This window comes from Battus philenor, unplaced genomic scaffold, assembly GCF_028537555.1.
Source record: "Battus philenor isolate CCGP_79_NKW_IND1 unplaced genomic scaffold, ilBatPhil1.0.hap1 SCAF_26, whole genome shotgun sequence".
In the NCBI taxonomy this organism is placed as follows: Eukaryota; Metazoa; Arthropoda; class Insecta; order Lepidoptera; family Papilionidae; genus Battus; species Battus philenor.
This window is the reverse complement of record NW_027181689.1, coordinates 3,244,565-3,257,471: the sequence shown is the minus strand read 5'-3', so window position 1 is coordinate 3,257,471 and position 12,907 is coordinate 3,244,565. Positions and strand designations below refer to the sequence as shown.

The window sequence follows — 12,907 nt, the reverse complement described above, 5'->3', positions numbered from 1 at the left end:
CTCCCCCCTCCAGCACCGCGCTTTTGTGAGCACGGAGGGGAATTTAGCAAAAGGCGGGAGGTCAAATTATAATGGTCGACTTAGCGCGTAGGTTGTATAGGTTGAAAAATGGTTGTCTGGCCACAATAGTATAAGGAACGGTGAACCCGGAAGAAATATTTTCTATGGGTAAGATTTAATCTGTTGTCCAGTTGAATCTCACAGATAATGCGCTTACTCATACTATATTATTTTAAGCGTATTTACATTCCTATTTTAAATTTTATTTAAATTGTATTTGGAAGGCGCTAGATGCAGGCCACTTTCACCCGATCCAATTGGAAATTTATGGAGGAGGTCTATTTCCAACAGTAAGCGAACTATGATTGAAGTGGTAATGTCGAAATTACAGATAATTAATTTTATATGTTTAAAATATAGATTAGAATCCATAAAGTATATGTTTAATATACCATCGATTCACATTTTAATGAAATTATAGCAAAACTGAAAATAATTAACTTTAGTAAAATATTTCACATAAATAACACTATTTATTTTTTATTTTACTTGTTTAAATATTAAAAACGTATTTAAAATATAGTCTGCAAGTTATTGTATGCAATATTTTTAATGGAATTTATTTAACAAGTTCCGAACTTTGCGAGTGTTAATTAATCTAAACTATATCGAAAATATACTTTTTGAGTTACATGGTTAATATTTATCCGAGAATTTTTTTAATAATATTCAACAATATTATTCTCGTTATAACATTATAATATTTCCTGTATAAATTTGTTATGTGTCTAGTTTGCTGTCTGCATTATATATTGTAACCGCCTATACTCTAACGGTATACCGCTCGGAATGAAAATCTGAGGTCGTGGGTTCGAATCTATTCACTATTGTCGTTAACTATTCTATATGGAATACTTTAAATATTTACGGTTATTGCTACAAAAACGCAGTTAAGATATTTTTATAGAGAATTCACGGAAAAATCGTTTATTTTAGTCAACTACCTTTGCCTATATCAACATACAAAACAATTTGTCTGGTTTTCGATTTTTTTAACCTTTTTTTTAAATTTAATATTCTATTATTGCTTTTATTTATATTATTTATAATAAAATAGTGTGTGTAGCACTGTTACAATTGTTGATGATGTAAGTATATAAAAATGATTTTTTTTTAATGTCACATAGAGAAAAAATACTTATGTTTACTACACCGTGTATTTACCATTTATATCAAACATTACCATTTTAAAAATGTTATCAAAAAACTTACTGTTGTTTATCTGGCCATTTACACAAAAAAAGTTAATTCTTTTAAAACAAAAAATTCATTTTAAAAATCGAATTACCACGTCATCTGAATATATCTAATCTTAAGTAATAAACTATAATAATAATTTTCCACCATACCTATAAACTTACCTTTAACAATTACAAATAATGTATATTTAAAATTGTGTAACATTATTAAAATGCATATATTTTATTTTTGAGGTTATACAAAACATTTTTTTCTAATGAATTACGTCTATTTAAAATTTTGATTATTTAATTTTTTCATTATTATAAACTTCTATTTTACGTTCTGATTTATTTAAATTTTTAAATTTTGCTGAAATAAATGAATCAGAAGCAATTGTTTTTTCTTAATTTTAAGCCATGTTTATTTGCATTAAAAATATTTTTTATTTTTATTTACACCACATTTGTTATTATAAACTTATTCTCTTTTTAAAATAACAATGTCATATATTTACAACTGGCCGTAAAACTATAATGTATGAAATTAAAAACCCTTAATAAATTAGTAATTTTAATATCATTAACGAAATATAGATAATAAAAACATGGAGTATATAGCCCGCACTTTTACCGAACTGGCCCAATAAAGCGCATGGGATATTTAGTATCAATAAATATGAGAGTGGTACCGTTACTGCCCGATTAGCTATAGTGGACTCGGATGGCAATATTTCTATGCGATTCGCTATGTCAATGACGGCGATGGCAATATATCTGCTTGCTAGATAGGGCCGCCATTTATATTTCATTCTTTGGATCCCTACTTGAATATTCGAATTGTTTTATCTTAACCCACCAGCATTCTTTCTCACTCTCACATTCTTTTATACGATTGGCTTCTTATAAGATAACATATTCTTATCAGATGCCAACTGGCCATACTTTATTCTAAAATAAAGATTATTTTTTAAATACACTTAAATTGGCAAACTGGTTGGGTATACATATAAACATGTGAATGTATAGCTTATATGCTGCCAAGATAGTAGAACTTATCTAAAAATCAATGCTTTCAGAAATAATATATAACGCGAAGATATAGTACAAAAATCGTTTTCAAAATTCGAATCACAAAATATTAAAATTAATCATAGTTCTGTCCACATAGACACATTTCAATAGAAAAAATAAATTAATAAAACGCATACCAGATATAGTTTATATATTAGTATACAGAATGTTTGTCTTTTGCTGACAAATGAGCATTACGCTCCTTTAAAGTTTTTACACATATTAACAATCATGTATTAAACTGTGTTATTAAAATTATGTATGTTTTGAAACGAGAATTTATTTTCAACACAATAATAATCTTAACAGTAATTTAAGAACATTGGAGATGAATCTAACATAATGGACAGAAAATGCCAATTTATATTCAAACAACAAAGATAGTATCGTTTATTTAATGTGTATACTTTCCTTCATTAACATTTAACTGTAAACCCTTTCTCTATCCGTTTAAAAGATTTCCTAAATGGTAACCCTAATCTAGGAAATAATTCTACAATATCTTTCCTTACAAACGCACGCGTATATACGCATTCTTCGCACACATGCAAATGTACTCACACATACGCGCGGAAGGACTATGCAGAAAAGATAGCCTATACGATACGCGCCTGTGTGGGTTACGTTGCTCGTGTGCGTAGGTGCATTGACCTATGCATTTGCTTGCAGTACAGGCTAAAAGTATGCGTTCACTTTATTATGGTTTTATTTTTAAAATGTTAGTCCGGTCAACGCTTTCTTTCGTGTTAGGTTAGGTCATGGATTTGTGATTTGGCACTCTCTCATGCGGGTCATAAGGTTTCTGGAACATTCGATGACTTGACATTTGTCTTTCAAATTTCGAAAACTCGGCTATAAAAGTGACTAAACGTTGTTTTTGCATTTAGGCATATTTTATTTTAGTACGGCCACCTACATTTTCTTACTATAACAGTAATGAACTAATAAAATTTGTTTTATATGTATTAGTCACATTTTAACTGATTGTCGAAATAGGAATGAAATACCTTTTGGATTCAGTCGTTTTGTTTTATAATCATTAAAAGAGAGGTGATAGTATACTATCTAGTTTGAAGATTATTTTTACTAAGTGTATATTGAAATCGAATCCCATTATTGGACGTTTCGTCAAATTAAAAAAAACAATAGAGTTCATCGACAAAATATCCTACACAGTTAATATCATTATAAATGATATCAACACACTCAAAGTTAAACTTTCTAGTTGCAGCAATTGAAAACTTCACGGAAATAAACAGGAAATAGGGAACTATAATAGCTAAAAATAAACATTAAATACGTTATAATTTCGCCATTTTTACTAGCAGATTTTTAATCAGTTTAAACAAGGAAGAACAGAAGTGTTAAAACATATCGATGGTCCCTTCAAGCGGAGTTTAGTTATATATCTTATATATTATTACTTTAAATTAATAAGACTAGACATATCATAATATCGTCGTATGTAAATTGCGCATATGCAACCCTAATTATTTATATTGAAGTCAATAGTTGATGTTGCTAAAGATGTGAAGCAATGATCAATTAGTCATATAAATAGAGGAAGATTTAAAACTTTCAAATCATATGTAAGTTCATGCCGTATATTATTCTGTTAACTTTCTAATTGGTAATATTAGTTGGAATAGGTCTTCAAATAGTGCACAACGAGTCCGCAGTTCAATTTGTATGGTTGTTCCATATCTTTAAGTATAAGCTAGTTGTCTCTCGACATTTTCTTTTGTCGAATCAAACATCTGCGCCCACAATATTCTCTATCTTTTGTCACAATACTTACCTGCTAGGTCACTACTGCTCCCTGTATTCTACTACCATAGCCTGGGACTTTTTTACCTGACTCTCGGTAAACTCTCAGTCGCTAAATGAACCATGCTTGGCATTTCTCTACGTGCTCGAATCAGAAGTGTGTTGATCCGTAGAAGAACGAAAGTAACATAGCTCACCGGATTAGTAAGTTGAAATGTCAGTGGGTAGCGCGTAGAATAGATGACCACAGTTTTAAGGTTCTGCAGTGTAAACCAAGGGCCGTCAAGTACAGCGTAGGACGTGGAGTGCAAGAGGCAAAGACGTTGTTTTTAGCCTTCCAAAAAACTTCGTTTCAGGCCGCGTCTTGCTGGTGCAATCTGTAATGAAGGGTAGAACTTTGGCCACCAGCAGACGTCTTACAACTTAAATTATAATGATGATAATAATGACTAATTTCCAGGTGAAAGGCCTTACAAATGCCACCTACCGGACTGCGGACGGGCGTTTATCCAACTATCGAACCTCCAACAACACCTTCGGAACCATGACGCCCAGGTGGAGCGAGCAAAGAACCGTCCCTTCCATTGCAACATCTGTGGAAAAGGTTTTGCAACGGAAAGCAGCCTACGCACTCACACTGCAAAGGTTAGTAATAACTCATGATAAAATACATCACCAACATCATCCAGCCATCATCAAAATTCTATGTCATCAAAAAACATTTAAAACCGTTAAAAAAATCCACTGCTGAATATACCCAATACCATATCTAATATGAAAACTTTCTGATTTTCATCTAATAATTTTAGATTACTTATATTTTATTGAATAAATTAAAATACATTGATAGAAAAATATATGCTTTTACTGATTAAATTGATGGATAAAATAAAATTTCCCTTTTTTATTTTGGATAAATATAATTATTAAAACACTCTACATCTCGAATTACATAATCTACAAAGGTTTTTGTAACATTTTGATATTGATCGAAAATCTACCAAGGAACCATTCCACTTCTGTGATCTGTTATATAAGTATATCTGCATGACATCACCATAGCATTATGAAATTTAGTTGAAAAATTTATTTTGCCCGCGCGTTATAGACTCAGTTCTGTTTATTTCCGTGTCATTTGGCTATCAGTTTTAAGTGATTGTAATTCATTATGCTATGATCAAGGAGCTGAGCGAAATACGAAAATCGAAGACAATGCTAGCCGGAACCACGGCGGCAATATCTAATGTATGTTATATTTAATATTAACTGATCTAAATTTTGATTTTTTAAGCTTAAATATACATATCGATCTCGTAACTTTTGGATAATGACGATCTTTTCGCTGCAGCCGATTTAACTTTAAATTACATCGATTTCGATTCGATTACAATTCAAAATTTTTCGAAATTCAAACGTTTTTTTTTTCTTTTTTTATTTAATTGTGTTTTTACTATGAATGTGTGCTAATCTTTCGACTATCCGCATCGCCACCGGGTGCTGAACAGGAGCTTCAGCTGCACCTTGGTGTTTTGCAGCAACACGCGGCGCTCATGATCGGAGGTGCGACGGCTACCCCCTGTCCAATTTGTCACAAAGTGGTTTTCGGGGGCGAAGCCCTTGTGGAACACATGAAGAACACACATAAGGACCCCAACGCTTCCGGCGTTGCGAGTAAGTGTCCAGACGTTCGGATACCTTTTTACGATCTCGCTGGCATCATTTGCAACGGCCAACCTACTTGGAAAATTCCGCAAAAGGAGCTTCATCTATTTCACATAGATAATGTTTCTTTCGTTTTATCTAGATGGTGTTTATAGTTTTAATTTTAGCTGTAAGCGATCTCTTTTGTGCGGAGCGACGTCTTTCTTATCCAATTTCACGTTTTGTTTGTAAATAATCAATCTTGATTTTAAATAGCGCTCTAAACAGATGAGATTTATTAGTTCGTAAGTCGCGTCACTGGAAGTTTCGGCACTTTAAATATTATTGCGACAGAGACACTAGTACTTGCATTAATTACCTTGTAAAGAAACTTCCAGCTGGCGCAAAGCCATGAGGGGTGTTGGTTTTTAAAATCAACGATAAAAACACAAAAGTATCGTTTCCATAAACCTTAGTTTTAAGTATATCGAGTAAGCGAGGAAACCATTCGAGGGAGCGTCGTATTGTTCTGGAATTAGTAGGGTAGAGTGTTTTGCAAACATTTCTTGCCTCCAACGACAGATTCCTCGGATGGCGTTCAAACTTTATTATCATAACATGTTTTGTTTATCTTTAAGCTAATGTTTTCGACGTTGTCGCGAACTACAGGCCCTGTTGATGTAATTGCTTCGTTCGATTTGTTTTTATTATCATTTCAATTATCTATCACAACAAAATTCGTGACAAAGGTTTAAATACTAGGGTTTTCATACCTTCCAGCGTGTTTATCGGCGGAGTAACATCTATTTTAGTTCTGAAAGCATTCCCGTTAGTTCTAAGTCGATGATTTTTAACTAACATGACTAACCGGAATTTTTTTTTCTTTCCTTCCCTCCTCTAACCCACTAACCTACCCATTCCTGGTGAAAATGGTAGGCCCACCCGCCACTTCACCATACCCAGCGCAAGCTAAACCAATTGATCCTTATATAGCGAAGCGGCGGACCGCGAACCACCCGTGCCCGGTTTGTGGGAAGCATTACGTCAATGAAGGCTCCTTGAGGAAACACCTGGCATGCCATCCGGAAACTCAGCTCACCAGCAGCCTGCGTATGTGGCCCTGTTCCGTCTGCCAGGCAGTGTTCACACATGAAAATGGTAACTTATTTTTCTGTTCTTTTTTCTTCTTATCACCATTTCAGCCGAAGGACGTCCAGTACTGTTATGTATTATATTTATAGTTCTATTGTAATGTTAACTTACGCGATACAATTATCTCAAATTCTTTCAACATTCATCGTACAAGCTGTGGACCATCTGCTGAAATCTATGGGATAGGCCTATTTTCAAGCCTTTTCAATACATTTCTAATAGAGTTGGTTAGAAGCCTACGTTCCTTCTTATTTTTTGTAGCGTCTTTCTATTTACTTAAAATAACCAGCCAGCTGTTTAGTAGATATTACTTATTTTTTATTAATAGCCATCTGATTGCATATAGCAATAAGGAGCTGTGGTGGATTTTGTAGTTCTAAATTTTTACTTGGATATTTTAATGTGAAATTTTTAATCATTACATCGCTACTTGTTGTTTAGTTATTTAATAATTAAACTAAGTTTTAGATAAAAGGTGGCATGACACGATTCACGTTAGCACAATGATAAAATGCGTCCACCATGTTACAGGATTACTGTCGCACATGGAGCACATGCGTATGGAGCCGAAGCATCAGTTCGCGGCGCAGTACGTGCTGTCGCGGGCGGCGGCTGAACGGCGGGAGCGCGACATCCTGGCGGCCGTGTCCGCGTCGGCCGGCGGCTCGGGCCTGCTCAACCTCGCGCCGCCGTCGCCAGCACACTCCGACTCCTCCTCCAACGGCCGCCTCTCCTCGTCAGCCGGCTCCGAAGCAGGCGCAGCCGTCAGCAAACTCACCGACCTTCTTCGCTCTAACAACGGACATCAAGCTTACGGCGATGAACGAGTCGCGGCCATCGCAGCCGCCGCCGCCAACATGATGGCCCAGCCCGGCGACGGCGCCAACGCAGTACAAGTCGCTGCCGCGAACCTAGTCTCCGCCATGCGACAGCAGCTGGCCCGCGAGCCGCAACCCGAGGCTCCAGCGCCCAACGAAGCAACACTTCGCATGCAGCAGGCCGAGGCGCTTCTCAGGAGTCAAGCGGAGGCGCTGAGACTTGCCGTATCGCAGGCCGCCGCTGCTCACGGCACAGAACCTCCCAGCCCATTACGACACAACGGTGGCTTCCCTGCACAACCCAGCGACGCCAGCGGACAACTTTCGCCCGAACTCGTTGAGGCATTCCGGATCGCACAGGAACAACGCTTGGAACAGGCGCTGCGGTTACACGACCCACGCATGCTCGGTTTCAATATCCCGTCACCGCAGCAGGTCGCCCAACAAGCAGCTCAGCAAGCGGCACAGCAGGCAGCGCAGCAAGCTGTCGCAGCACAGCAAGCTGCGCAAGCTCAGGCCGTCCAAGCTCAACACATGCAGCAGTCCTCACTACACGTCGCACAGGCTCAAGCCGCCCAAGCCGCACAGCAAGCAGCACAGCAAGCCGCACAGCAAGCTGTCCACCTCCAACAAAACCCTCAGCCGTGAAAATTCACTTATTACTAATCCGACGCCGTTTCGTTTCAGCGTTAAACAAAAACTAAACTTTAGGTATACAAATCTATAATACATAAGTTATATTTTCGGATACAAAATTTCATTTCCGCAGAGCGAAGCGAAATCGCCTCTGATTGGTAATTGTTTTACATGCAACAGTTCTTTTACGGAATTCATTCAAAATTGTTGTTTTTTTGTTTTTCCTCGAGCCGTTCGGAAATTATACAATGTTTGTCTACTAATATTATAGATAGGAGTAACTGTTGTACATAGGGAACGTATATCAAGGACATTAGTCTGTATATATAAATTTAAAAAATTGATACCTTAAAATAGTTGAATGAACAAATCGGAACAAGAAACTCGCCCGAACAAGTGACTAGAGATAGAAGACGGTGACAAATAAATTCAGTGCAATCTTCGATTTATTCGTTTGGTTATTATCGAGTGTTTATTATTGAGATATTTATTTTTATTAGCTTTTACCACGGAGCGGTGTGTTTCTTAGCTTAGTACAAACTATTGGATGTGCCAAACTGTTTTTAGCACGTTATTTTTATCGCATTTAGCGAGTTCTTTGCAATACTTAGTTATCTATAGTTATCTTTATTGTATATAATTTTTAAAATCGTTACTTTTAACATTTCACGCAATAACACGTCTTATGCTAGTCACATTTAGAACGCACAAATATTCTATTTTTAAACAAATTCAAAATTATTATTTTTTTATTCTTTATCACGGATTGCCAGTTGCTATTCTATTATTTTTATGTTATTATTAAAAATGAACGCCATATTAGTACTAAATCTGTACATACATTAGGCATATTATTGAAGCTTATGTTTTTTAACATATAATATATTTTATTATTTTACAGATATTTTTTTTTATAAAGTAAGTATTTACAAAACACGTAGAGTTGTAAATGGATGTATATTGATTTTTTTTAATTATTTTGAAAGAAGACTGCCGTTGGTTTCGTTTGAAAATATCTAGACGAAACGAAGTGACACTAATCGATTTTTGATCGGTATCCGCACGATATCGATTCACACAGACGTCAGTCGAAAACGATTCGACAACTCAAGAATTACCTACTTGGAACAAACACTAGACATTCATACACTTGTAAACAGAATGTTGATACAGCCCACAATACATTTTTAATTTTCCAAACGACAAAATACAATAGCCCGGGTGACTAATAGTCACATATAAGCTTCATGCTTTTTTAACGATACACAGCGTCCAACGCTTTCAGTGTTGCCATTACAATAGTCCCATAGTTCACAAAATTGCGGAATTGCCCCAAAACTGGTCAATTTCGCAATTACCGTTTAAGAATGTCAAGTGTTGCAGAATATTAATTCTTTTAATATTATCATCATGTATTATAAATAAGACGCAAGAATCGCGTGTGAACACGACTTTACCGGGTTCACACGCGATGTTTGTGATATACGTATAATCATAACGTAGGTAAGGTTTATAGTAAGACGATTTAATGTACGTAATTATTTTATTCTTCAATTAATATTGGTATCGCAGTAGCAGTGTGGAATGCAGGCGGACATCGCCGCGTGCGAAAACACTGCGAATGCATATCAATGTAAATAGAGTAAAAAAACAATGCAATAGCCCAAAAAATCATTATAATTTAACTTCTTGACGTTTATTTTCGGGTGGGAGTTTTTAATTCGATCGATTTTTATTTCACACGTTCGTATTTTAATTTTGAAATACAAAACTTTTCGGCGGATTTTTCTTATGATTTGGTGTGAGAAAGGCCAGTTGTCGACGCGACGGACCCAAATGGAGATTGATTATTCCAAGGAAACGTGAAATATATCCGGTTTTACACGATAATACGAATTCGACTGACAGAAATAGAGGATAATAATAATAAAAAAAACACACACACACAAACGGATGATGTTTTTTTACGCGCAAAACAATAACGGATTGCTATTTATGTAAAAAAAATAATCTCCTCATAAATTTAATATATAAATAAATTAATATAACAACAAAAGAAGTTCCTATGAATATTGTATAAATGGTATTGTTTTTACTTTAGGTCATAGTAGAAGGAAAATTTTATGGACGTTTGGTATTTTTAAAGTTATAATTAATGGAGCATCTCGCCAGGAGGCGGCGCCAGCGACGCACTCCTTGTACAAAAGATGAAAGCACGGATCGTGTATCCTACATTAGTTGTTTAGAGCGAAAGTTACGTTTCCAAGAAAGTGTTCATGACGACCCATCCGTGCACCCGACGCGGCGCTCTTGTAGCTGTAAAAAAAAACATATTTGTAAAAAGTGAAATAGAAAAACAAACTATTTTCGACGAAACGGAAATTTTACTATAGGATTTTTTGAATTTAAACCAAAATTGTAGATAGGATTATAGAAGCGCGGAATCGGTTGCACGGTTGCTTCGTATTCTGTGATCATCGAAAATGGAATAGTTAATAATAAAAAAAAAATAACAGATCGTGTCTGAGAGTTTGACAGAGGTTACTTTTAAGTTTTCGACAGTTAAATTTTTTAATGTTGAAGTGAAAAAAAAAGATACAAAATGGAAAATTTTTTCTACATTTATTTTATGATAAAAAAATTTCTTAGATAAGCTGTGTACATTTAATAATATTATAAAGCCTAACTAATGATAAATTTGCGATTACAGCGTCGCTTGGAAAACGGGTCTGAGGGAAAGTCTAATTTGAGTTCGGTGAGAATTTCCTTCAGGTCTGTTTTGTTTAGTATCAATAGTAATGGATTTTGTTGTCAGAATGACCGCGTGGAGAACGAATCCACCGGTTTCCATACCACGATGCGTTGTCGGCTTGTTTCCCCCTAGAAATGGTTGTGGCACCCCTAACGTTGTAGTTTGATTGGCGATTTACGGTTTATATTCAATAATCGATAATTGTTTTACATGTTGTGTTATTAAATCGGAAAGTTAGTTGAGTTACATCACTTCGATGTGACATGAACAATTTATTTTAATGTATTTAGTAAAATTAAATCAAAATTTGTTACATGGAAAATGAATAAAAAAATTCAACAAAATTACAAATCTAGATATATTGTTGGAACTTCTATCCTTCCTACATTTCCTAATGTAGGAAGTTAAATCTAAATATATAGAAACATATACAACTGATGTTGTTTAGTTTAGACAGTCAGTTGTATATTTGTCTATTTGTAAATCATGTCGCAGTAAAACTCTTGCGATTACATTACATTCTTTATTTCAAGTTAATAAATGCTGTATTAACTTTTACAAATTATGAAACATTGCAAGATGTGACAAATAACTTTCTTTTTCGCACCCTGCAATATTCGTTTGCAGAAGTTGTTACAGTAGTTGATTGTTAAGTTTTTTAATAAATAACTTGCCGTTGATTTGAATTAAGCATCCTAATTGACTGTTAAAGTTTTAATTTTAACGCTTCGTCGTTTCTGTTGTTTGAATTGGCTTGTTTCATTGAATATTTAGTCAAATATACACATTTATTCGTAATATTAAGTGTAGACAGGATAGCCAGGTTTTCGATTTATCACTCACGTAGTATTTAGCATATGTATCTCGTACCGTAAGTTAGTATAATTAATGTAATGTAATACATGGGCTCGGTTATAAAATTACTAGAAATAAAGAACGTCTGTTTACTTTTTATAAACGGGCCCACGATAAACATAGACTAGGTTTTTTTTATCGATAAATACACTTTGATTGCTTAGTCTATGTTACGTAAGTAGTAAACAACGAAATAAAAAATAAATAAATACAAAAAAAAAGTCTGTGTAACTTAAATGTCATAGATAAAGCGATCTATATTGTTGTTCTAATGCGGACGCTTTCTGTCCCTCATTCGTGTCACAGCCATTTTGAAGCGGAAACATTTTTCATGATTTAAAAAAAAAGCTAACCGCGAAAATCGATTTTTTTCGAAAAACAAAACACTATTTACAATAATTTCGATATCACGAAAACAATTCATCTCGAAAAACACATTTGGTTATAATTAAAATTGGTCGACAGCGCATTATTTTTCCTCTACGTTATTGTATGCCTAGCCTCCATAATGTCACATAAGGCAATTTGCGTTGTTACGTATTTTCCTTTGTCATATAAATCACGTAAAATCTCTTTTGAATTGTATCGTAATTTATTTTACATGTATTTTCAAATGCATTACGTACTTGTTTATTCGTAAAACAAAAATGATATTTTAAAACAATTTCGTAAACAATTTTTGAATTAATTATTCGAATCGTTGTATTCTAGTCTCTGTTTTACTTTATCAATCTTTTGTAAATTTCTTATTCTAATTGTGATAGTGTCGCGAATGGTTTCGATTCATATGAAAAATACTGTAAAAAAAAATGTGAACACTCGAAAATGTAAATTAAAAATTAATCCTTGGAAACGATTAAGTGTATAGAAAAAAAAATACATTCAAAATTAAATTATTTCGGCGTAAAAATTGTAAAATTCGTATTAGGAATATAGATTAAAGAATTACGATTAGGTAGAAGTCAAAATTCGTG

At 34.5% G+C, this 12,907-nt stretch overlaps 1 protein-coding gene across 1 annotated transcript in view; it reads left to right on the top strand.

The window, feature by feature from the left end:
- dati (datilografo) overlaps window positions 1-8,861 on the top strand; it is a 100,248-nt gene extending 91,387 nt beyond the window's left edge. Inside the window, exons 7-10 of the mRNA XM_068768509.1 lie at window positions 4,540-4,724; window positions 5,585-5,750; window positions 6,657-6,878; window positions 7,404-8,861. Coding sequence (XP_068624610.1) covers window positions 4,540-4,724; window positions 5,585-5,750; window positions 6,657-6,878; window positions 7,404-8,338 — 1,508 coding nt within the window. The 3' untranslated portion in view covers window positions 8,339-8,861. The remainder of the gene's footprint in view (window positions 1-4,539; window positions 4,725-5,584; window positions 5,751-6,656; window positions 6,879-7,403) is intronic.
- Window positions 8,862-12,907: the final 4,046 nt, after the last annotated feature.